This window comes from Buteo buteo, chromosome 3 (genome assembly GCF_964188355.1).
Source record: "Buteo buteo chromosome 3, bButBut1.hap1.1, whole genome shotgun sequence".
NCBI classification, from domain to species: Eukaryota; Metazoa; Chordata; class Aves; order Accipitriformes; family Accipitridae; genus Buteo; species Buteo buteo.
The window spans coordinates 31,146,336-31,172,702 of NC_134173.1; the positions used below are offsets into that span (position 1 = coordinate 31,146,336).

At 42.6% G+C, this 26,367-nt stretch overlaps 1 protein-coding gene across 1 annotated transcript in view; it reads right to left on the reverse strand.

Annotated features, from left to right (window-relative positions):
* KLHL14 (kelch like family member 14) overlaps positions 1-26,367 on the reverse strand; it is a 62,623-nt gene that overhangs the window by 25,271 nt on the left and 10,985 nt on the right. Inside the window, exon 2 of the mRNA XM_075024309.1 lies at positions 20,235-20,356. Coding sequence (XP_074880410.1) covers positions 20,235-20,356 — 122 coding nt within the window. The remainder of the gene's footprint in view (positions 1-20,234; positions 20,357-26,367) is intronic.

The following is a 26,367-nucleotide window of genomic DNA, read 5'->3' on the forward strand; positions in this document are numbered from 1 at the left end:
ACGCCAGAGACCTGCAGAAGCTGCCACTGCAAGAAACACTTCTGCCCTTTCATGTCCCAGGTCCCATCACTCCTTGTGATGGCTGACGCATGCATGCAGCCAAGCAATAAACAAGCAAGAAACCACACTATTTTTTTAAGGTGCATTGAATTTAACCCAGATCTGTTCCCCACTAAGCTTCCCTGCCTGGCCTCACAAATTGGAGTGAGCAGGTGTCGTGGTTTAACCCCAGCCAGCAACTAAGCACCACACAGCTGCTCACTCAGTACCCCCACTCCCAGTGGGATGGGGAGGAGAACTGAAAAAAAGAAGTAAAACTCGTGGGTTGAGATAAGAATGGTTTAATAACTAAATTAAAATAAAATAGAATAATAACAACAACAATAATAAAATATAATAATCGTAATTAAAAGTAATATTAAAAAAAAAAAACCAACCAAAAAAGAGAGAAACAAAACCCAAGAAAAGATAAGTGATGCACAGTGCAAGTGCTCACCACCCACTGACTGATGCCCCAGCACCAATCTGCCCCTCCTGGCCAACTCCCCCCCCAGTTTATATACTGAGCAAGATGTTCTATGGTATGGAATATTCCTCTGGCTAGTTCAGGTCTGCTGTCCTGGCTGTGCTCCCTGCCAGCTTCTTGTGCACCTGCTTGCTGGCAGAGCAAGGGAAACTGAAAAATCCTTAACTTATGATAAGCGCTACTTAGCAACATCTAAAACATCAGTGTTTTCAACATTATTCTCACACTAAATCCAAAACACACTGTACCAGGCCTCTCACAGCCCAGGCAATCCAGGCCCTTCTTTGTGCCAGCAGTCTCTCCTCAGCACCCCGCAGTGAGCCCTCTCAAAGCAATTATGGGTGGAAATATAACCCAGAAAACAAGAGAGTATATTTTCATTTTGGTTTAATGCCCTGAGCAGACTCACCCAGGAGTCATATGAGTTCCAGCGCTGACATGAAGGAGGAGACAAGACCATGGGATAGGTTTGGGTGGAAAGGAACTTGAAACAACAGCAACAGCTTCACCTACCACATGGCCACAGCCCCCGTGCAGGGGATGAAGGCACGCTGTGAATGGCGCAGGTAACAGTGAACAAGACCTCTGGCTGCCAGAGGTTGCTTCACTTCTGGATGGTGTCTAGGGAGAGGCTGGGGGCTGCGGGATCAGATGGGATTTCTCACAGTTAAGGCAGCTGTGCCCTGAGCTGGCGGACAGGATCCTGTCCCTGCCTTTGCCACACGATTTTACTGTGGTTGTAGACAAGTCCCTTAAGCTAATTTTTTCCACAGCTACCCGCTTCCCCTGTTCTGAGAACACTAACTACGTGTGCTTCATTTTCGGAGAGCCCGATCTGATCCCTGTGTCTGATAGGTAGGAGAGCTCTGTGCTCACTGCTGTAACTGAAGCAGGTGGGAGAGGCAGTCTGGAAGGCATGGTCTGACGGGTCTTGAAATGGGCACCCCAAACTAAAGGCTACCTTCGACTTTAACCTCGCTGCACCTCTGTTCCTCATCTACAAAACGGGAACAATGACAGACTATGCTCCTCACAAAGAGGATGGTGCAAAAATACCACAACGAATGCCAATGAAGCAATTGGCCCCTGTTGTTATGAAGCCTGCGAAGGAAACCTTGTGAAAAAATTCTGTCTTCAGAAGACTTCAGTAGCGTGTGACAGACAGGATCTACTTGCTGAACAACAGAGAAGAAATACTGTGAGCAGAAATTCAGCACGGTCCCTTCTGTGCACTGACACGTGACAAAGAATAGTGTGTGATATCATTAGAGATCGTATCTTAATGCCTGTGCAAACAGAGGCCGAATTAAGGTTGCAGAAGCAGCTTAATTCTCACATTTCCTAACTCCGGAGGGCTTGGTATCGCCGTCTGTCTAACGCTCTCTTCAAGCTTGGTGCAAGTCCCTTGTGTGTCATCCGCCCTAGGTCTGACAGGCAGCTAACGCCTGCCTTACCCTGCAGCTGCTTCAGCATCTCTGAATCGCCCACGTAGGTGCTGTGGAGTCCGAAGTGCACCCAGCCCCTGGCAGGAGTTGCAGGAGCCCTCCTCCTCTTCTCCTCCTCCTCCTCCTCCTCCTCCTCCTGCCGCATTTCCTTCTCGCCGGCAGTTTGAGGCTAAGCCACTAGATGGGGTGCGGTGTGCTCGGCTCCCCCCGCCCGCGGGAGAGGCATTTCAATCATCTTTTGGCTTCAGGTTTTGCAGCCAACCAAAAAACAAAGAGGTGAGACGCAGCACAAAAAAAGACATAGCCAGCTTCCTCCCAAGCAGTTAACTTCTGCTTGTTCCTCGTGTTCGGCGTGAAAGGGAAGAAATCAAACGGAGTACACGAACCCCGGAGAATGCTCGGCGCATCAATCCTGGTGGATGCTGAGCCCCCCCGGCTCCCGCTGCCTGCAATGGGCATGGCGGGTGCTCAGGCTTTGGCACAGTTATCAGTCATACCTGCTTTGCCTCGTCTTGTCTCAGCTCCCCGAACCCAGACTGCGCGAGGATCAGTCAGCGATTTCTCTGGCAGTCCACACACATCTGCTTTTCTACTCCACGCGCCAGTCCCAGTGAAATATAGCAGGCACAGTTCCCTTCCCCACCAACACGCCGCCAAATCTCTCTCCCTCTCTCTCTTAATAATGATCTGGAAGCTGGGTAAAACAACATGCTCGCTTTTGACAAAGAGCGTGCTTCCTCATTACAGGGGTAAGGAAGGGGAAAGAGGACATGAGGAAACCATGATGCAAAAAAATAACCTGCAGAATTAAAGGGAAAAAAAAAGAATCCTTTCTAAAATAGTCACTCCTTTCCAATGGAAACACAGTGCTTTACTCAAGGTTAATCCCAGACCGACCTGCATAAAGGTGGCCAGATTACAGCTCTTTTCTCATCTCCCTAAAGAACAATTTTTTGGGGAAGGTGTGCAGCAGCTGAAGTGTACCTATTCTATCAGGAATGTGGGAAGGGACTGGTATTCACCTGCATACACACCGCTGCCAAATTACACCTTCTCTCACTCTTTCCCAACCGCTTACAAGAAGAACTGTCCCTCTCAAGGCATCATCCATCCCAGTAACACTATTTATTATTAAACCTGTATATAAAATACAGCCAAGCACTCCTTCCCAACATCCAGCTTCTTCCAGCTTCCTATGAAAACACAGCTATCCTAGATCCCCTATACAGCACTTTCTCATGACCCGGCCCAGCCTTGCAAGCTCCTGCAGACTCTTCTTCTTCATGGCCAAGAGAAGGAGAGCAAAAAGCCAGGACCATTTTGAAGTCAGTCTTTTACTTTTCTTTGCTGGTATGGGTAGAGCAAGTCATCCTCCTACTCAGCAGAGGAAGCCTCCCTGAGGGCAGCTGCTGGGGATGCTCCTAACACGGGGCAGCAGTACTGATGGGGGTAAGCACACCCCCAGTTCTCCTCTCTACCCCAGCAATGGGATAACTTGCATTTTGCAGCCTGTCACAGCCAGCGCTGCACAGGCCTATATCCCTGCTAGTGTCCCAAAAGCCATCTTGAAAGAGCCACACGGAGGGGTACACCCAAGCGGCAATGCAGCACTTGATCAGGCAGGATTACATCTCAACTATGAACTGGAAGACAAGCATGGGCAGACAGATTTGTGCTGCCCAACAGTATGTCCTGTCACATACCCTGCAGGTGAAAACTCAACTCATCCTTCATCCCTGATGAATTTGGATTTTCACAAAGGAGAACAGATGAAAAAAATGTCACAGAAAAAGAAAGACAAAGGAAATAAAACTAGAAAGTGCACTTGAGGAGTTCTTTTTCTAATTCATTGCAAAACCACTGACAAAATGTGCAGTGCATTATTACTGGACATTAATACAGACCGATCCTGTCTGAGGAGTTTGCAGTCTTCCTATACTTAATGAAGACAGAACATAATCCCAAATGCAGTGCATTTGATCATATATATTCATATGGACACTGCTGATCCACATCTGGCTAAAATAAATGTGTTTTTACACAAATTAGGTTACCACTGATACAAACAGTTTTGATTCATACTACAGAGCACGAACAGATGATCAACGCAATTGCTTTGGTTTAGCGCTGTGCTTGTGAAAGTCACTACTTATCAGCTGGGCTGCAGTAATTGCTTCTAGTCTCTTACAATTAGAAAAAGCCACTAGCTTAAACTACCTTAAAGCACTGATTAGATTGTTTAAAAGAGCACATTTTACTTTATGTTTGTAACCACCTAGGAACATGAGCACTAGCAGGTATTGTGGCTCAACTAGTGGGTGCCACCCTGGAGAAAAGTAGATGAGCTAGATCTCTTGCAATCCTTTGACCATAACAAAATCATAAAATATCCAGACTCAAAAAAATTCCGCAGATGACAAACAATAATAGCAGCTACCTGCAAAATGAGCTGATGAAATTAGCCTACTCCTTGTGCCAGCGTACCTTTTACACAACACAGAAACATTGAAATTTTGCACTGCTTATACATATCCCAAGAAGCAGAGTGGCATTTTCATTAGAGAAATACCTTCGTTAAAATTCTGTAGAGTCCTTAAAACTGAACTTTAGACATTGAGTCTGCAAAGATAGCTCCATATGATCAGCTGTATGTAGGCTTTCAATTGGTAAGTCCTCTGATTTATTTTGTTTTCTGACATAAAGAAGTACTTTTTGGTGTTCTGCAACAAGTAGAACCTCTGAGCGATTACAAAAACCTGTTTGGGACACTTGCTGAGATCCATGTCACTGGTGGTTCACAAATACATTAATTCCTATTGCAGTACCAGGGTGCATAAATGCAGTTTTGATAAACATGAATACTAAGCATTTTTGCAAAAAACTTGTCTTCAAATCACATTACAAATCCTGTGGGCTTAGTTATTTGCTCCCTACTCTGGAGTACAAGTGCTGATAACCCAAAAGATTTTAAAAAATTACAATCCAGACCACTACATCCAAGACACTACATATGCTTGATGCCCCTTCAATTTACTTTCTTCAATTTACTTTCAATTTACTTTTAATTTTCAACCATAAGATCAAAACCTCCCATTTAAAAAATAATCAGCTGAATCACAAAGCTTTGCCTTAATATACTAAATGTGCAAGATCAGAGATAAAATTGTTGGCAACACTGCTAATGTAACTCTGCAGCAACTTCCCTGAAATAATCAGAATTAGGTACTCAGTTAGGCTTTATTTAGACACATGACAAAGGGCAGTATTATTGTTGCGCTCTGAAGAGACAGTCCCAGTGTAAGGACTGTGAGTACCGAAATTGTTACGGTATGGTATAGCGATACCTGAATTAACTTCATGCTACTGACTTAGCCCCAACTGCTGTACTCTCAGGTTCTCTTTTGTTTTAAAAGTCCCAGTTGGTCCGGGGCGCAAGTTCAGCAGGTGCTGTATCCACCAGTGGCAGGAAACAACACATTAAAAAGGCATATAGAAACGATCAACAAATGGTTAAATCAAATACTTCTTTCCAGATTTTTAGTATCTGTCTGTGGGTTGCTCCAGTGGACAACCACAAATCATTTTTAAGTAGCACGGACATTAAATTTGTAATAGATTTCATCCATAGATTTCATGGAGTGGTATGAATTTGGTCCACGCAGTTCACTTGTCTTACCTCTAATAGCTCAGACTCTCCTCGGCTTGTGTTTTTTTCCTGTGACACTTGCAGGACGTTTCTGCACCAGCCTCCACAGCCCACCCAGGACAAATTCCAGCTGCAGACCCAGCAGGCAGCTCTGGCGTCTGCCCTCCTTTTGCAAGTACGCAACCCGCAGCGAACCCAAGCAACCAAAACCAGCCACTCCTTCACCTTGCCTGCACCCCCCATGGGGTTCCTTACACCCAGAACTGGTGCGCAATCATTAGGCTTCCAGTGCTTTGGTGCTACCTCTACACCTTCGCTTCTGCAAAGAGGAAGAGGCTTCCCATCCCCAGCTGTGCACCCCCCAGCAGCTCCAGCACCCTGCTGCTACGTAACCCCACAGCACCCCGCAAAGCCTCTCAGCGTCAGGGGAAATGCAGAGCTCTGAGGAACACTTTCTGCATACTGCAAAAAGGTAATTAGTGACTTCAGAAGCAGAGGCAAATAACCATGGTATCGTACGGTTAAGTGGCCAGCCCTGGAAGAATTTTTTTTGTGAGAATCAATAGCAGGTGATAGATCAATAGAAGTTTTCTGTATAAAAACATTTTCTCCTGAAACAGCGAGTTTAGCATTATTCAAACAAATTTTTCTATTATTTAAAGATGTATCTTCATTCCTGCTGTACACTACTGTTTTGTGCCATGTAACACCAGAGGACTCTTCTCTAAGGAATCGGCTATTTTGTCTGAGGACAACGAATTATTTTCCAATATTGAAAGTTTCAAATGAAAGCCCTCAAGTGACTGCAACTGCTTCAAGTGGGCACCAGCACTGTTTTACCTGGGGGGAAACCCCTTTTCACGGCAGCCCTGCCTCTCTCAGAGGCCAGGCTGTTAAAATCAAGCAGCTGGAGTGAAGCCAAATCATGGCTTCAGGAAAAGGGACGCTATGTCAGGGCTTTATTGCTGTTGTAAATCTTTGCAGTTAAGAAAAATCAAACTTCTGAGCGCTGAAATGATCATTTCTTGGAGCTGTGCTGGAGACAGCCCAAGAGCTGACAGGAGGACAGTGGCTCCAACCTTGCTGGGTGACATGTGTCCCAGTGCAGAAAGCCCCTGAAACACCATACACATTAACAAGACTTAAGCTGGAGGCTTGAGCGCTGTATAAGCCCTTACACGAGACACCTGAGCCATGGACATCTCTTTCTTTCCTAGAGCTGAACTTAACAGGAGCCAGTAAATGCCCAGCTGATTCCAGCAGTTGTGATTCTGCTGAATAAAACAAAGTTTAAACGAGCTTGTGCAGACATTAATGGTAATGCAGCTGGGAGACAAGGACTGCATGGGGACTAGCCAGAAGGCTGGGATTTGGACACCACAGATCATCCAGCTCTGTGCTACTGGCTGTCACAGTGCTTAAAATACTTGTAGTTCTCTGGAGAGAGTATATAGATAAACTCTGTCCTATGTTAATGCACCGTCATATAGAGTTGTTTACAGGCAGTACTTAGTAAAGTACTTAAGCATGTACTTAAACACACTGCTGAACATCAGTGTGATTAATACTTTGCTGAATTAGAGATATGATACTAATACATTTTTCTGCTGCTGTAATTTTTCATTATATACACTTATAAGCCGGTCATAAGGATTTTCCTTCAGTTTTGCATCTAGCAAATGAGTTAATTTGGGAGTCAAATTCTGCCTTAGTTATGCCTGCACAATGCCTTTCACATGCATAAGGGCAGAAGACTGCTCCATGACCTTTAATTGGACTTCTTTTTTGTTAGTCTTTAATGATTTGTCAAGGAAAAAAAAATCCAGTTCGTTCTTTCTAATCTGGCAGCTCTTTGACATTCCTTTCATGTCATTTCAATCAGAAAAATATTTTTTACATATGGTATATATGTTTGTTAAGGCTGTACACATACAGCCGCTGTAATTCCTGACCAGCAAGCAAGCAGCTGCTGCTGAGTACAGATCGGAGACATACACTCTGTTCTTCTGCATGTAAAACTGGGAGGGAGGGAGAGGAAGAGAAGAAACATGGCTCTTGCATCACTTATCATGGTAATTCTATTTAAATCTATTTTAATGATTTCTAATAACATAATTTGCCAAGCCTCCCCACCTGAAAGTGATGCAAGCGCATCTCAATTTTTCCCTTCCTGCTTAACCCAGGGAGGAGCATTTACCATCTCCTAGTTTCAAGTTTTGGAGTCAAAACATTTTTTTTTTCAAATAATCAGAACTGAAAGCGTTGGCCTACCTGTATACATTAAGGTTCTGGTTATTGTCATCATTGCAAAACTGCCACTTCACTTGCATTTATCTAGTTTTTACTCACAAGGCAACAGGCTTGATTTAATAGTTTTAGCTGTAGCCATCTCAGGGTGGAAGACTTTTTCCCCCCTAAATTAAATCTAAATAGTGTGCATTAAATACATTAACTACTTGTAACAAAATGGGAAACTCTAAAATGATTCACAGATAATTTGTTACTGAAAACGACAGGCTCGCATTAGCCACTGGAAGCTCTGCGTGTTTGCTGAGCTCAGTGAGTGTCTGGGTAGGCTTACCCAGTTCACAGACAACAGACGATCACACTGTGGAAAAGATCCCGATCCCCTTTGGTGGTCCCTCTCGCCACCTGCCAAGGGTCCTGAGTGAGGGTGTCTCACACCAAACGGCCGGGGTGCCAGGCTCGCTCCCACGCCTCACCCCTCACACGCAGTTCACACGGATGCAGGTTAGCTCAGGGCACCGCAGCTGGAAACCAACTGCCCTCTCCGTGCCAAAAATACAGCCCGTCTTATTCACACACTGCTCCCTGCAGGCGCTACGGACAAGACCACCCGACGTCAGGCTTCTGCCACTCAGCCCAGTCCACCGACACCACCTGATTAGGCTTTGCACCCTCAAACACTCTTGTGACACAACTTACTGCATTCGACACCCTGCCTTGGTGTCCTGTTATAAAGAGACCACTCTGGGAGGCTGCGACAGCACTTCCCACCCCTTTGTGCACATTTATTTAAGGGAACTCACAAGAGCAGTAGCAGTCTTAGGGCAGCACTGGAGGAGACGGAGGTGGAGGACCCAAGGCAACCTGCGCCACGTGTGGAAGGTGGCTGGGAGACCCCCGGCAGCAGAGCTGCAAGCTGAGCAGGGATCCTCAGGTCCCAAGCCACGGGTTCCAAGAAGCCAGCACAGTGATTCTCCAGAAGTCACCCCCTTTTTTTTTTTACCCCTGGGGGTGATCTACTCACAAGCAGAGGGGACATGGGCACGGGGCAAAGTAGGGTAGCTCGTACTACAGCTGCCTTTGTCGCTCCTGCCCGGCGAATATCAGAAGACATCACTGTCTAGATTGATAGGCAGTCATATGTTAAAACAATTAATTCATTTGCCCTAGAAGATTGAGGCCAGGCCAGGATTTGTCCCTTTCCTAGTGCTCATTCTGATCTTAAGCAATGGGATTTCCACCATTTCCCACGGGAGATTATTCCACAACCTAATAGATCTCAATGTCAGGAAGTTTTTTCCTGATATTCAGCCATAATTCATATCCATGAATTATGAGCTACTGTCGACATCACACCCATTGAGGCATTCCTAGAGCCTGCTTCATTTAAAATTATATGCTCTAGTTATGCAGGGTTTCTGTGTACTAGGGCAAATGCTTTTTCTGCAGGTTAATTCATTACTATTCAATTTGTTAACACTTTTTTTCTCGGTGTGAACAGTCATTCTGCAGTTGCATACCCTATAGTAGCACAATCCCCATTTGGGAGTAGAATCACAATATATAAACATGACAAAACAACATACCAAAAACCATTCCCGTAAAGACATATTAGTCTGTTCCTGCAGATACTTACTCCAGCATTCAGTTAAATGAAAGCAGTAGCTCATGCAACACCTGGTATGAGACAGAAAGCTTAGAAAAAACCCCTCTCAAGTCTGTAATAAATTTTATTTCTGTCTTAAACAGAGGGAAGGTACGGGAGCAGGGGAGCCAGTAGGGAAGGGGGAAGGGATGGGGAAGGGAAGGGAGAAAAGAACTTAATCAAGCTGTGAGAAAATAGAGGAAAATTGAAAGGAGAATGACTTCCTACAAACGATGAGCCACTACAATGCAATAAGGACATACAACAGCAAATAAAGTTGAGGATGCAAAATGTGCACCTCTTGCCATTAATAGTACTTACAAAAATGAGAAAGCTAAGGCAGGCTTCCAAAATCTGTATTGCAAATAATTGTGTACAAAATACTTCTTGGAAGGAAACTGCCTTTTGTTTTAGCAACATTTGAGAGGAGAAAATTTATAAACCATGTATCAATTTCTCAAAAAAGTCTGAGGATTTCTATGAGAATTTTTTATGATTACATTTTGCCCAGCTAGCGGTGCTTTGCCATCCTGTTTGCAACCCATTTGTACATAAATAAAATGTCACATTAGATACTGAAAAAAGGGAATGCTTTCTAAAGTAAGCAACTAGAAACACACCAGAGTTCATTTTCATCTCCATACATGCCTAGCTCCCATTAATGCTACATAAATCCCAGAGAAACTAGATAAGAATAAACACATAAATTTTACCTGCAATCATCTAAGAAACAGAAAGCCATGTTTGCAGGGAACACTAAATTCACACAATGCCACATAATTTTGTGTGGAAGTTATTCCAGATGGCTGATTTTTTAGAGACAGTGGCCAAATAGTATTAAGGAACCTACACAAACAGATCTGGTGAGAAAATTTTTGGCAAATATTTCCTTTTACTAGAAATTATGTGACTTTACTGCAATCTATAACTAGCCAGGTGGGACACTTGCATGGACAGAAGACAGGACAACGCAGCTCCCAGTTCCTACTGGACCAGGATATGTATGTGTGTTCATAGCAGACACATGATGCCCATAGGCTGAGATGACTCGAAAAGCTGCAGAGACTCTAGGGCTGCATTAAGCCCAAGTATCTATGCTCTGTTGCTCACCTGGGTTTACCAGTGAAGTCATAGCAACTTGTTATTTGTAGCTACGCAGTTTCTGGTTTGCAGTTAGCCTTGCAAAGCTGGACAAAACTTTCTTTGGTGGGGCTTTGGGACATATATGAGGGATTTGTAAGTTAAAAAATTGTACTCTGACTTAAGCAAAGAAGGGACTCGAACCTCAATTGTCTGCCTCTTTCCCAACTCACAAGAGATGTTGAGATGAGAAGGGACGTTCTGATACAACTCTGGTTTTGCAAACACATTCGAAGGAATTTTTCTTTTTGCCTTGGAACAAAGCTGTAGAAGTTGCTGCAAAATGGAACTGTCATCCTCAAGCCATCTGTAAAGATATGTAACTCAAGCTGGAAGATGAGGTAGAAAAAGGTAAGTTCTGTGATGTAGGATGAAGGTTTTGAATCAAAGGTTCTGATGTACTTGCAAGGATATAGCAGGAAGCAGCATCTCCAGGAACCAGCAGCTTTCTTTGTAAGATGTCTCCACAGAAGCCTGACATCGGCATCTGCTCTGGAAATGGCACAGATCATCTGATAATTCATCCGTCTTACACCTGCTGCCTTCTTACTTGGAGCCACCCATGGCTCAACTCTGCACTGTCTCGGTGCCCTGCCTAAGGATGTCCTGGAACAGGGTTGTGTCCTGTTCTCTTGTCCCACTCAGGTTTTCAACCACAAACAGTCTTGGCTGAGCATGGGCAGGGAACAGGATATTTGGGTAACACTTCTGGACTCTGCCTGAAAGTAACTGTTTGCCAGTGAAGTTTCTGAGGACGAAGGCGAGTAGATTCAGAGGCATCTTTGTATATGCAGAAGAAAATGAACAGCCTGGTTTCCAGAGAGGTGGGTGTTCACAAGTCCGTAACAAAGGGCAGAAAGTAGCCAAGAGAAGCTGAAAGACTGTTGAGGGCTTCAGCACAAACAGACTGAATGCAGTGATAAGACTGGCCGTTTCAAAGACACAGCGTAGCAAGATATAAAGGGACTGGGAACACAGGAAGAGAAAGCTATCCAGTCCACAAGACACCACACTTACGAATAAGGCACAGAGTACAGACGTTATCACAAAAGATACACACAGTCAAGTAACACCTGTGTAAAAGCAGAAGCTAACAATATTGTTATCAAAAGGAAAAATGCACAGGAAGAGGGCTGACATTTCTGGAAAGTTATCTCACATGATAGTGCAGAAGAAAATAATATTTAATGCACAAATATAGCTTTCATTGTGAGAACATGCTACATTTTCACTCATTCTTAGAGCTCTGTCTTGCTCTTAGATACGCAGGCGTGCACCATTAATGGCACTTGCATGGTTGAATTCCCATGCATCATCCTCAGAATGGGAGTTGTGGCTAACCTCTGGTATGTCACACATAAAAAAATACTGTTCACTCTATTTCTGTTTCTCACTTCTATATTCTCACTTCCCTGAATGTGTAAAACATGTGGCTTATTAGCAGTGTGTCCGACCACCTTGAATTAATCTCCTAAATGCAGGCTTAAAGTTGGACAGTCATACCAATCACTCAACTTTTCTGTGTATGAATCTCTCTTCTTTTGTGACCATATTTTCTTGGTTTTGAACCTTTCAAAAGGGTCTAAACATAAAGATGGAAAATATAGATGGAATTTATGTTTCAAATTAGCTTTTAGTGCAATCAGTGTGTTTATTTAAGAAGGAAGATATATATATAAGCATGTGCATACGTGTAGATGTACAACTTCTACATACATCTACCACATTTATTAAATCTATCTAGTGGGTAATATAAAGACTTCTGCCTTAGCAATATGCTAATGCTTGCTCAAGCTTTTCAATGCAATGCTGCAACCATCCTCGACACAGCACTGAAGCAGAAGCTGCAGCATCCCTGACTGCTGGATAAATGGAGTAAGGGAGATGAAATTTATCAGGGCTGCCAAGAAGGGATCATCAAGACACATTTTTGATTAACACAAGTGTGCACTATTCTCACAAGTGACAAAAAAAGGGGGAAGAATTTATAACTGGCATATGTCAAGAGAACCTGTCCATCTGACTCGACTCACTTTTTGCAAACATCACTTCTTTTATTCAGTTACCAATTGATTGGGGGTAAATTGAAGGAGGAAACCTTTGCTTCTAACATGCTATCATTCTTCTAAAAAGTAAAAGCGCTACAGTGGATGAATTTATTTACTTAAAAGACATAACACTTCCAAAGGCACAATATATGCTAGGCACCTAGTGGTGCTTAAGCTGACACTTAAGCCTTTGAAAATTTCTCCCAAGAACCTCTGATATGAGCATATAAATCATACTGTTTGTCTTGTAAGTAACCAACTTTGAAAAGAGAAAACTGGATAAAGTACTCCAACACATGAAGGACCGAGAAGCTCTTAGTGACTCCGAAGCCATTTCAGAAAAACAGAGGAACAGGAGTTTTGTTATTAATTTGCCCAGGAAGGACAACGTATCATTCTGTATAGGAAAGGCTGATACAACTGAGCACCATAGAATTGCCAAAGAAAACGGAGAAGAAAGAAGTATAACCTATTCCAGCAGAAACGATGTAGGCTGGGGAGTGGAGTGACCCAGGTTCTGTGATACTATGACATGAAGCAAACCATTCTACTTTCCTTTTACTTGACTTCCCTATGGATAAAATACATAAATAATGATGCTGAAAGGGTTTCTAGAACCACCAGTATACCTAAGTGCTGGCTGACATTCAAAATGTTGTTACTGAAGATGGAGGACTGCTGTACAGGAGGTTGTACTGTCACGGAACATATTCAAGGGAAATTTAAAAAGTCAGAATGGCAGGAATAAAAAGATACTGTATTCAGACCAGACTACCTGCAGTGGAGATTGCCTCATGTAAAAATGAAAGCACAGCCAACCTGGGGAAGGAAGGAGAAGTCAGACCCCCTTTATCGGAGCATTGAGGATGAAAAGGTTACCAGCTGCTTGTTATAATCAGTGAGTCAGAGGAAGACAAATAAATGACAACTCCTTGATATTGTGTGATTGCTGCTGGCATGAAGGAGAGGGATGGAGAAGGAAATCGAAATGCCTGATTCATTGTTTGTCCTTACACATTAACCAAACTCAGCAGACTTAAATATACCTAGCAAAGGGCAGGAAGGTCAAGATAACTAAAAATAAGACTAAGGGATAACTAGGAAAAGAGGTAACCGGAAATGAGGTGCTGGTCATCCTGATTAAACCCTCTAGTCTCGTGACCTTCTGGACATTTCCCTGTCTTTCCTATCCAAACATATTACCTGTGTCATATTTCTCATTGGACAATGATGTTGGCTTTTACATTGGATTAAAATCCAAACCTAGTGCAATCCCTAAGCATAAATGCATTATTGCCCATGCATGTATTTGCCACTATTTTGATGCTCACTGAATCCTCTCCATGGTTTACCCAGATGATGTGGTTAACTAAGGAGGTTAAGGAATGTTACAATTAGTATCTTACTGAAAAACAAAGGACTGATATGAAAGAAAGATCTGCTGCAGCTGCAGCTTCACATGGATGGAACATGCCATGTAAGAGTTCAGTAATATTTCCAATATTTTACCCGTTTGTGCTTTAGAGAAAAAGGAATTTTACATTGAAAGGAGGATTTGCTGTATACCTAGAAATCTGTAAGACACAATTTCTCTCCTACTCATCGCTTCTAATCAGACAGATGGATACATTGCTATGGAAAAAACCACAAAAAAACCCGCTAAAACAATGACTGCATCATTTTTATTTATTTCTTGCATTCTCTGTTCACGTAGCAAGAAATTTAATTCCAGTTGGATCAGTCTCTCGTGATATTTTTTTCTTTCATTTAATATATTTTTTAAATGCTTAGAGGCATTATGACAGAAAAGCATGTATTTTTTGCCCTGGTTTATACCCATCATCCTTACCATTACAACAAGACAAAAGCATTAAAGTAAAATTAATCATGTCAAAAGATTTTAGCAAAAAACAAGGGAGACCATGCATAAAGCATCGCTTTGTCTAGTGTGAAGTCACGCTCTGATTAAAAACATATAATGAAAGTGAAAGTAATACATCATTGCCTTAGCAGTAGGGTTTTTGGGAGAGCTATGCAATTCTGAACACAAAAAATCTTTATAGGCTCTGGATTTTGAAACTTGCAATTATTATAGAATAATTCTAACAAACAAAACATTGTTTCACTTCCTTAAAGTTTAATTAATCTTAAATGTTGCAGTTAAACCAAACAACCAAAGGAGTTCTAGGATTAAACAAGGACTCCTGGCAGGATGGTAGCTGGTAATTAAAACCGAAGCAGCAGTGGCTGGTTCTGAGCAGTGAGGCATGAGGTGGTGACACTGAGACCCCCCCACTGCCCCACATCCAGTAAGTAGTTATGAAGACTGCGAAATACCATGGAATAATGAAACCCCACTAACAGAGCAGAACTTTTGCTGCTACTAAGGACTGTCAAACACCCATCAGCCATTCAGTTTGTGTCACTGGGCAGTGGTAGCTTGTTGCTGCTACGTGACATAGGTAGTACCCAGTCAAAAAACGATCTGGTGTTTGTGCACTTGTAGGCAAGCCTGAAAAGAAACCACGCAGTGAAGATCTGTTTGCTGTACGTTGCCATACTGTCTATAAAAGCCTCTGCTTTGCTCAGACACGACTGTGCAATAAGTAGTGTTGCAAATTAAACAGCAACATGCTCATTATGAACCTCAGATTAGGTCTGTGCCCACATCAAGTAAAATTAGGTGGCAAAAATGTTTGTAAAATGACACTTACTTTCTCCTTTTTTTTCTTTGTTCTGTCTCTATTCTTTGTTGCCAACATAGAAAAAATAACTCCTAGGAATATCAGACAGGAAAAATACACAGTAATACTAGACTGTGAAAAATCTACTGATCCCTTGAGCCATAGCATTCTTGCCTATAGATGATGACATTAAAAATTGGAAATGGGTGCATGCTTCCCCTCCTCTTCTGGATCTATGAACAAGGCAAGTTGTTTTCCTGATACCTTTAGAATTACTCCCATTAGTACTGATGCATTTGGTGCTTTGGGTAGCCAGGCAGAGAGAGGTGGGCAGTATCCCCTGCCAATAGATCTAGTCTTGTCGCAGGAACAAAATGAGATTGCTACTCTGCTGAGCTGTCATACTCGATAGCTTGTGCTGTTCCACTTGCAACTGTCTTCATAGCTCCAGCTGCAGCGCCACGGCTTACATGGAGTCAGTAGTTTCTGATGGTTGATCTTCTCCTGTTCCTTATGCATCACACAAGGCAGGACAGAGAGCCCTAAGCAACTGAGTGGAGTGGTTGCAACAGCTGCTCTCCACACTGAGAAGGAAACAGGCGACAGGCAAGCAGCTCCCTCTCAAACAGCCTTGCAGCCCCTGCTGGGTAACTTCTGGGGCTCCTCTCAGTGGAAGGTGACAGGAGGAGGTTCAGTCTCGTGTCATCCATCTCCTCCTCAACAGCCCTGCCACTGCACCCAGGACAAAGTGTTTGCAAGCTTCTTTCCCACCTTCCCTACCTCCAAATGCCCCTGGCACACACAGCAGAAAATGAGTAATGTAGGTGGGTTTGGAGGAGTGAAAGGGGAATTTCTGTGCGTATTTACATTGGATCAGTAAGTCTCTAAGTGCAAAACCTGGCTTTTTGTTGCTGCGTGGGGGAGTCTACTGGAAGGAAGAAGGTTAAAGAAAAGACTTTGTAAACATTTACTAGTACAAGAGGAAATCAAATACACCTAAGGTGATAATAAGACAGAACACCCTAAAATACCAGACTGCAAGGACTGAGATTCTTCCCATCACAGAACCTCATGAGCAGGACACAGCTTTTGCTCTGTCCCTGTTCACTAGGGAGCAAACTCCTCATTTGCACTGATGACCTGGGGGTGAACTGCAACCTGTATTGGGTTTGTGTGGCAAGGTTTTGGTATTGGGGGCATTATAGGCATGGCTTCTGTGAGAAGCTGCTAGAAGCTTCCCCCATGTCCCACAGAGCCAATGCCAGCCAGTTCCAAGAAGGACCCGCTGCTGGCCAAGGCCGAGCCCATCAGCGATGGTGGTGGTGCCTCTGGGATAACAGATTTAAGAAGGGAAAAAAGTTGCAGCAGGCACAGAAACGGCAGCTGGAGGCAGGAGTGAGAACATGTAAGAGAAACAACCCTGCAGAAACCCAGGTCAGTGAAGAAGGAGGGGCAGGAGATGCTCCAGGTGCCAGAGCAGAGATTCCCCTGTAGCCTGTGGGGAAGACCCTGGTGAGGCAGGCTGTCCCCCTGCAGCCCAGGGAGGTCCACGGTGGAGCAGATCTCCACCTGCAGCCCGGGGAGGACCCCATGCCGGAGCAAGTGGATACCCCAAGGAGGCTGTGACCCCATGAGAAGCCCACGCTGGAGCAGGCTCCTGGCAGGACCTGCAGACCCGTGGAGAGAGGAGCCCACACTGGAGCAGGTTTTCTGGCAGGACTTGTGACCCGGTGGGGGACCCACACTGGAGCAGTCTGTGCCTGAAGGACTGCAGCCCATGGAAGGGACCCACACTGCAGCAGTTCATGAAGAAGTGCAGCTCATGGGAAGGACTCCTGTTTGAGAAGTTTGTGGAGGACTGTCTCCTGTGGGAGGGACCCCACGGTGGAGCAGAGGAAGAGTGTGAGGAGTCCTGCCCCTGAGAAGGAAGGAGTGGCAGAGACAATGTGTGATGAACTGACTGTAAACCCCATTCCCTGTCCCCCTGTGCTGCTGCGATGGAGTAGGTAGAGAAAATTGGGAGTGCAGCTGTGCCTAGGAAGAAGGGAGGGGTGGAGGGAAGGTGTTTTGAGATTTGGTTTTATTTCTCATTACCCTACTCTGGTGGAGTGGCAATAAATTAAGTTAATTTTCCCCAAGTTGAGTCTGTTTTTGCCCATGACGGTAATTGGTGAGTGATCTCTCCCTGTCCTTATCTTGACCCACAAGCCCTTTGTTATATCTTCTCTCCCCTGTCTAGCTGGGGGGAGGGAGAGAGAGAGTGGCTCTGGTGGGCACCTGGTGTCCAGCCAGGGTCAACCCACCACAAACCTCAGGACTGACAGCACTGTCTAAACAAGTGAAAAAAAAACAGAAAAAAGAATCTTCCTCCTTCACTGCTGATTGTACATCTCTGATAAGAATAAACAGACCAATTATTTTCCAAAACTGTGGACTGGGAGTGAGGTAAAAGGGTAAAGGAAGGATATAAATGTACTTCCTCCTATATTGCAAAAAGTACATGAAAAATAAATATAGAACAATGTCCTTAAATTCCTCCACACCATAAATGTCATACAACACCATGAGCGCACTGAACTATCACCATGTTATAAGGTGATTAGTTTGTGGTCTTCCCTAAAACTGCTCAGTCACAGACAGTTCTTCAAGTCCCTGCACTCCTATGCTGTAGAGTCGTTCAGTGTTTTATGGAAAGGACAGGACAAAAGTTCTACTCCAACTTGTCTCCACTTCCCATGCTCTCTTATATTAAGTTAGAAAATAAAGCAGTGGATACTTCAAACCCTTATTTCAACTTTTTTTAAAAATAATTATTGCTACCATTTGATGAGTAGTAATAATATTTGCTAAAAATCATGCTTGTTAATATTTAGTCTTTTTCAGTGTGAAAAGACAAGCATTCTCCTCTGTGTTCCTCGAACAGTAGTCCAGGCCACAAGGGCATCCTTTTCTAGCAGGTTTTGTAAGAACAGGATTACTCTATGTCACAAGAGGGCTGTGTATTTGACAGCCATTGTCTCAGCTGACACTGAGACAGATCCTGGGACTTTCAGGACTCCCAATGCTGAGCACCAAGTGCTTGAACATGAGCTAGCTAGGACTGTAACAGATGCATTATCTTTTAATCACAGCACAGAAGGTTACGTGCATTAACCAGAATAGAAAGAGATTTTTTGTTTACTGTTAGGGGTAACACAAAAAAGATTACATTCTTTTGATAAAATTACATAAAATTATTCAGAAACATCTCTCAACACCACCATCGATGGTCTTTTAACCAGAGCATTTACGTATCACACCTCTGGGTCCAGTATCCCATAGTCTTGGAGTTAGTACCACAATGTAAGTAATCAAGACCTGAGTAAATTTCATTCTTGCAAAATCTGACATATCTACAGATAGGTAAGTTTCGGAATAAAGTTTTCTACTTTAATTCAGTAGAGAATTCAGATCTTGAAGCAAGACATCCATTTCTCCTGCCTCTCCTCATGAGCCACTGGATTAGACACAACAAATTAAAAAAACCTGAACACTTCTGCCTTACGTAGTATCATTGATTTTTCACTGACTTACCATCTTCAGTATTTTCTTAGCAGTAGCACACAGAGGTGAGCATCATACTTCATTATTCTAAAAAATGTGAAGTACAGTATGTTCCCTAGTACAGATGCTGTAGTCTTTTCTAACGTACAGTTCATACGACCTTTGTAATTGCCATTTTTATACAATACCCTCAACTATTAGTCCAGGGAATCTATACCTAAGCAGTCTTTATATTGCAGCACTTTGACAAAGGCTTCTAAATTTTCCATGGGAGAAAGCAATTTGCAAAGGCATCATTTCAAGTCCTGCATCATAGCAGTCTTTTTAATTCTTTTTCATCCTAACCTGTGCATGTAATATTAATATGGATATATCCCATTAAAGGCCATTGGATAAGGGATGAGGAACAGAATTCTGTAAAATGTATTTTACTTGGGGAAAAAAAGCAGGTATATCAGGAAATCCAGGTTTTACCAGTTGTCCAGTTTTAGAAGTATGGCTTTGATTTATGGATCGAAATTGTTCATTTATTATTTTATCTATACTGCTTTGGGCAATTTTGACAGTTAAAATTTAGTTTTATTGACCAATGCAGCCAGTTTAGCCACAAGGGGACTAATGCACACACAGCCTGCTGCACTCAGGAAGCTATGATTTGATTCCATGACCAAGTCAGACTGGGAATCGCAACCAACATAACAATAAGTTCCAAATCTCGATGCTCGAGGCAAAATACTTACTCTAAAATACAATCAACCTTTAAAAGAAGGTGAGAAAGATTTTTGTGATAGGAGCCTCTGTGCACTGTTTATTGTAGCTGATATATTCCACCAATGCTTCTGTCAGCAATGGACACAGAGCAGTACAGAGGAAACCTTTCTTTAATGATTGTGGACAACAGATAAAGCTGGCAGAAGGAAATGAAAATGCAAAAGAGAATCAAAGGTGTGCTCTAGTACTATGGCTTACCATGGATCTGACTCTGAGAAAACTGTCTCGAACATTGCCTTTTTTTTTCCTAACTAGATTTTATTCATATGTGCATAAATATGCATGTATTCATGTCGCAGTATGAAAGACTTACAAGTTTACTTAAAAAACTTACTGGAATGATTTTAAGCCAATGTTAATTTAGGCCTATCCTATTATAAAATTAGCATCTTCTGCAATCTCAATTTATTGCTCCATTGTGAAGCCCCCTTGTGATACATAAACAAATCTCTGAAGAGAAACAAATCAATAAAGTGTCTAATTTGATTAACCATGTTTTTAAATTCATCAAGACAACTGTACAAAAATAAACCACTTACTTGTCAGTATTTTCCACGTCTTCTTTTCATCATCATAATACTGAACCAAATTGCTGGGTAGTCGGTCAGGTCCGGGAGGCAATCCTCCAACCAATAACAGCATTTTCTTATTGGAACGAATTCTTCACCCAAAACAAGAGGAAAGATGAACAACCACATTACTGAGGAGTATTTTTAGTGGCAACAAAATCATAACCATCAAAAGAATGTTCACTGCTTGCAGTTTTCTATTTCATTTTTTGTGTTTCTTTCCCCAATCATGTCTCAACAATTTTTTGAACCAAGCAGAAAAATGATCAGAAAAGCTGCATATCTCTCTACTCATGGAATAATAAGCTTCCTTCATGCAATTTGTTAGAGGTTCATTCTAGAACGACCTTTTTCTTATATTATCCCTTTAAATCATCACTCTTTACAGCTGAATACACATGAAATGCTCTGGAGTTGTACTAAGGTTAAGCATTAAAGTTGCATGTCAAAAATCGTATTAGTCAAAATCATTATTATAAGCCATTCTACACTCAAAGAACCTTGAAAAAATTAAGGTTATGCAGAGAGTTTGTGAGCCAACTCTTTAATCACACACTGAACTTCAGATATATAGTTTAGTACAATTAGCAGCACTGGGCTAATGGTTATGGGTTAAATGGTACTTACAAGCACTTTTGTTTGTTTAATTTAGTCCAGACTCTTGCTTTCACTCTCCCCCCCGGCTCCCCCCCTTCTCTTTGCTCTCCCCCTGTGCACCACTGGCTATAGCAACACCAATTGGTAAAAATGAGACTGTGATGTTGTTGTGAGCCTCCCCAGAGTGGAGCCCTGCCAATGCTTGCCACTGATCCAGCGGCATGAACCTGCTCAACTGTGCAAAGTCACTCTAATTCCCTCCCTCTGTTTTTCTACCTTCTCCCCCAGGGGGCAACCACTGAAAGGAGTGACTACCCACCCATCAAGAGCTGGCAATTCGCTGCTATTAACCGTGACCGTGATTCCCAATCTGCCTGGCAGTTCTTAAGAACAGGACTGCAATGTCTCATATGCAGTAAAAGCGGTTATCTGCACCCTGGCCTCCAACGCTCCACCTGATGAATGTACGATTTCTTTCCAACATTAAGGGATTTAGCACAATTGTAAGCAAAAAGGGGAGGGGAGACCCAGACCCCCAGATGAGCCCTGATGCTTTAATAGTCAATTCGCATATAATTGAACTTTCATCAGTTATACTAAGCTTGGGTGTGACAATGCTGAGATAAAGGCTCGAAATGTTCCCGTGAAGTAGGAAGGTGATGTAGCCTAGAAAAAATGCATCGATATGAACGAATGTGCAGGGGGATCATGCATTTGATGGAAAGCACCTGTGCCAAACACCAACATTTTTCCAAGCACAGCAACATCACTGTAGCAATCAGTGTATCAGTCTGCAGCAAACACTCCTGGACAGGAAAGGTACATAATGCCAGGAACCAAAGCCCACCGCCACAACCACATGCGGCAGGGTCAAGCTGCCACCCAGGAGCTCCAACCTCAGCAGTGCACTCCGGCAGCGGGTGCTTTACTGCTGAGGCACACCAGTGGCTTAGCTCCAACTACTACCTAGAATGAGTCTTGGGGACCCACCGATTTACATTTGCGTCAGGATTGCATCCGCTCTTGAGAAGACTGGGCAGAATGAACTAGGTGGTGCTGTAGACACGCACTACCCAAAAGGAACCTCCTTCAGGAAGGGAGCATGCAGCTGAAGGCTTGATCCACATGACGCTTAGGAATAAAACCTTTCAAATGGCTATCCAAAAGACAACTACAGACTGCAGATACATATGTCACAAGGACGGCCAGGGAATTATCTGGCAGATAGCCTTGTTTGTTTTTAAATGGACTTAGGGCTCAAGGAAGGCCCTGAATTGACAGTGGAGGAAACAAAACCATCACTGCAGGGGCAGGAGCTACACCACGGGGGCAGCGACACTGTCCCACACTGTCCTACCCCCCTGCTTCACTCCCGACTTGGGGGGAGCCCCTGCGGTCCTTCCGTCTTTCTGACAAGCCAGCCTTTGACCTCTGCACTGAACCTGCTATGTACTGTCAAATGATGACTGCTACCTGCCCACCAGACTGTATCTGTGTAGGATATCAGGAACCATCTCATGATCAATGTTGGCACAGACTCCACTCGGTGAGACCAAGCTCTGGGAAAAGCTTTCATAAGCATTGCCAGCATCTTGAAACGTTCAATCTCCCCAGCAAAGTTTTTAATGAGAGAACATTTGATAAAAACTATGCAACACAGAGTATGATAAACTATTTTTGGTATGAGTTAGGGATGACTGCACATGTAACAAGTGGCAGAGCAAACCAGAGCCATAAGTCAGTTATGCATGGCCATCCCTAACAATAGAGAATAAATTGTTTATTCCAACCCTCTTGTGTTGTATGTTATATCACAATCAACTCCCTGTGTATTGTAAAATTCAGAATGCCCTTGCAAGGTTTACTTGATAAAGGAGTTTATTTTGATTTTCATCTTTCATCTGTAAAACTCCCTTCTAACTCCAAAGCACTGTGAAAAACCAATGAATGGCCAAGGCTCAATAGTTAAGGTGAAGAATGAAATGTCAGATATAACTCTGAGTTTCCAGACTTTGGCAGCTGCAACTATCCTTAACATTACTTTTTCAGCTAAACAATCTGAGAAGCTACTGTTTCTTGAGAAGGAGCAGCACTGCTATATGGGAAAGTTTTAAAAATATTTCGTATTTTTACATGTTTAAAATGGGAAGTAGCATGAACAGAAGCCCTTAATAAAAGTTTAGTAAGAACTTCTTAGCCAGCACAGTATCTACCAAGAGCACAGGGAACTCTTACATGGCAAAGCAGAGATGGGTTTTTTTACTCAAAGTATCCAATTCATCTATACTGAGAGCTCTTCCAGTGAACCAAGTAAAGATAATACAGTGACTAAAGATATGCATATTTTAAACTGATGTGTTTTCTTGGAGCCAATTCTGCTTTTTAAGTTTTGGTGTGAATTGCTACATTTTAGGTTTTGAAAAAAACATTTTCTTTATTACATTATATTTGTGTCTCATATTGCACTGAGCAGTACTGTTAAAATCCTATAACACATCTTAAAATATGAAAGACATGGAAATGATCACTGTTTATATGCAGCAGACTTTTCCAAATATTAATAAAAATGTAAGTCAGTAAAACACTATGATGAAGGCAGGATTTAAAAACATGTGTAATACCTTAGCAAGATAAAGTTTCTCCCTTTCTTGCATTATTACATGTTTGCTATTTGGATAACTCAAGATTACCATGTGAAACACACTGCATTACATCTGAAACACTCTCTTTTCATAGTCCTTATTTCACAGTGTAATATAATATTCATTTAAATACTGTGGTTCACAGTGTCCCTAGCACAGCTATTGTGATCATCTTGTGTTCAATTAAAAGCAGTGGGTCCTGGTCAGGGAAGGCTAAAATAATGTTAACTGTGACCAGGCAGGCTGACGTCATCGCAAAAACCTGAGAGAAACTTAGCCATATCTTATTGCAAAAGTATTTCTTGTACCTAGAATCCAAAACTCTAGTTCTCATTGATGAACATACACCTGTTATTATTCTGCACACACTTTGCAGTTTCTGTTCTGCAAAGATTTTAAAACATTTAATTCACCTTAATTAAGTTCCAGGGCATCCCATGTGGTGTGAAATTTATTTTGTCTACTTACAAGACTGGAAACCAAAGTATATTTTAAAGTCAACATTTTCAAACTTGTATCATTTCCTTCAGGCACACAAACCTAGGAATTTGAGAACTATGTGCCTTCATTTTCAGAGATGTTGAATATCCACCAACATACCTAAATCCTAGTCACTTCAAAGGTAGCAGCAGATGTGCATCAGCTCTGAAACTCAGGTCACTAGTCCATAGGCGAAACCAACCATGAATACACAAGACAAAACACTGAGCCCAAGGGAGTTTATCAACTCACAAGGAACCAACAGAAAAGACAGTAACAGACCTCAATACTCCTGACAACCACTGCCACCCAAAGGTCTTTTGCAACCTTGATAGCCTCATGTTAATGGAAAATGCATGAATGGGAAATACTCTTCTTGTACATTGTTTTTCTTTATTAGCATATCTATAAGTCTTGCACTGATGGGTCTTCCTTATCTGGGCAGTCAGTAGAAGTTCATTCTACCAAGGCTGGCAAGAATACAAGCCCCACCAACAACAGGTTTGCTCCAGACTCTTCCAGTTTTTAAGCAACGCAATAAGGCTCCCCTCCTTGCATTAGCAAATGCAAAGAAATGGAAAGAATAAAACGATGAAGTGGCAACCCTGTGGTTCTTAATGCATTCGGTGCAGTGTTACACATCAGAAAGAAAACTGCATCTTAGACATAGAGGTGATCATGGTAATCAATGAAAAAAAAAAAAAAAAGACTATCCAACTATACTGTCCTCGTAACCCAGGACTATAATAAAACCAAAAACCTGGATCATTAACTCTCTTTTAATATAGGCTATCACCATGGCTTTGTGTATACAGGGAGCCAGGTGGCTCTTCAGACCAGGGACCTCATAGACATGGGATGCCTCACTCCTGCTTGAGTGCTGACCTTAAACACAGCAGAGCCAAATTGAACTTCAGGTATTTGCTCACTGAACTCAGGTGCAAACAAAACCAGCCAGAAGACCAGCCCAGGTCCAACAAGAGCAGGTGAAAGGGTGATGAATTTTACTTAAATCCGCAAATCTCATTACATCAAAGCATTTGAGAAATGGGAGGCCGACACATAGTGATACTGTCAAAACAAAATGTAGCAAGAATCTCAGAAAAAGTGGCTATATTAACCTGCAGCAGAAACAAAATATTGCAGTGAGGTTTAGATACCAATCTCAAGGTAATAGACAAAGAGATAAAATACACTGTCCCAATCAGCATTTCAGTTGCAGACCTTTTGTTTGTTAACACTTAATTTAATCTTCAGAAACCAGGACAGTCCTTAGCAACCTTTTGCTTCTAAAAAGGCATGTGAAGGAGTGTTGTGTCCAACAAAAAATGTAATGGAGAATCTAGTTGCAGTCTGCAAATCTGAACTGATGCTGCAGGCATCCATTGGTGCGTGACTGAAGAAACTGTTTTGCCATCACAGAACATGTGATGAGATCTTCGACAATTACCTTCCCTGCTCCTGGGTAGGTGTCGTGGTTTAACCCCAGCCAGCAACGAAGCTCCATGCAGCTGCTCACTCACTTCCCCCCCCACCCAGTGGGATGGGGGAGAGAAGCGGGTTGAGATAAGAACGGTTTGGGTCAGCTGCCCTGGCTGTGTCCCCTCCCAACTTCTTGTGCCCCTCCAGCCTTCTTGCTGGCTGGGCATCAGAAGCTGAAAAATCCTTGATTTTAGACTAAACATTACTTAGCCACAACTGAAAACATCAGTGTTATCAACATTCTTCTCATACTGAACTAAAAAACATAGCACTATATCAGCTACTAAGAAGACAATTAACTCTGTCCCAGCTGAAAGCAGGACAGTAGGCATTTCAGTGCAACAAAAGTGTCATATGAAAACTTCTGATTTCCATGGATTTTGGCTTCCACAGTTGACTGCAAAGATAGCCATGATTAGCATGTTTAATAGAAAATATCATTATCCAGGAATTTAACTGTGAACTCGATGAAAGCCTTAAGATACAATGTAAAATTTATTTTTGATGGAGAAATTTTGTGAGGTTTTGTTATCACATAAAAAGAATTGATGAACATCACAACCTGTAGGTAAATAGGCATCCAGAATCTCTTCCTAATCCTACAACACTGCCAGGGAAAGGACCTGAGCTCTCACAGCCGCCAGACCAAGTATTGCAGATCAGACTTCTGCTGGACCTCTGACCCACCAGGACAGCTTTCTCCTTATGGGCGAAGTACAGACCTAAAAGAGTATCTCGATTTTGTCAAAACCTAAAGCATGCTGAGGTCTCTTGCAAATTATGACCAAGAAATGATTTAGTTCTTAGGGTCAAAATATGTTCAAAAATATGCTGAATGTATGAATGTTGCTTTATGAATGGATTTTTGTGACTCTTCTAAGGCACACCTAATGTCCAAGGCA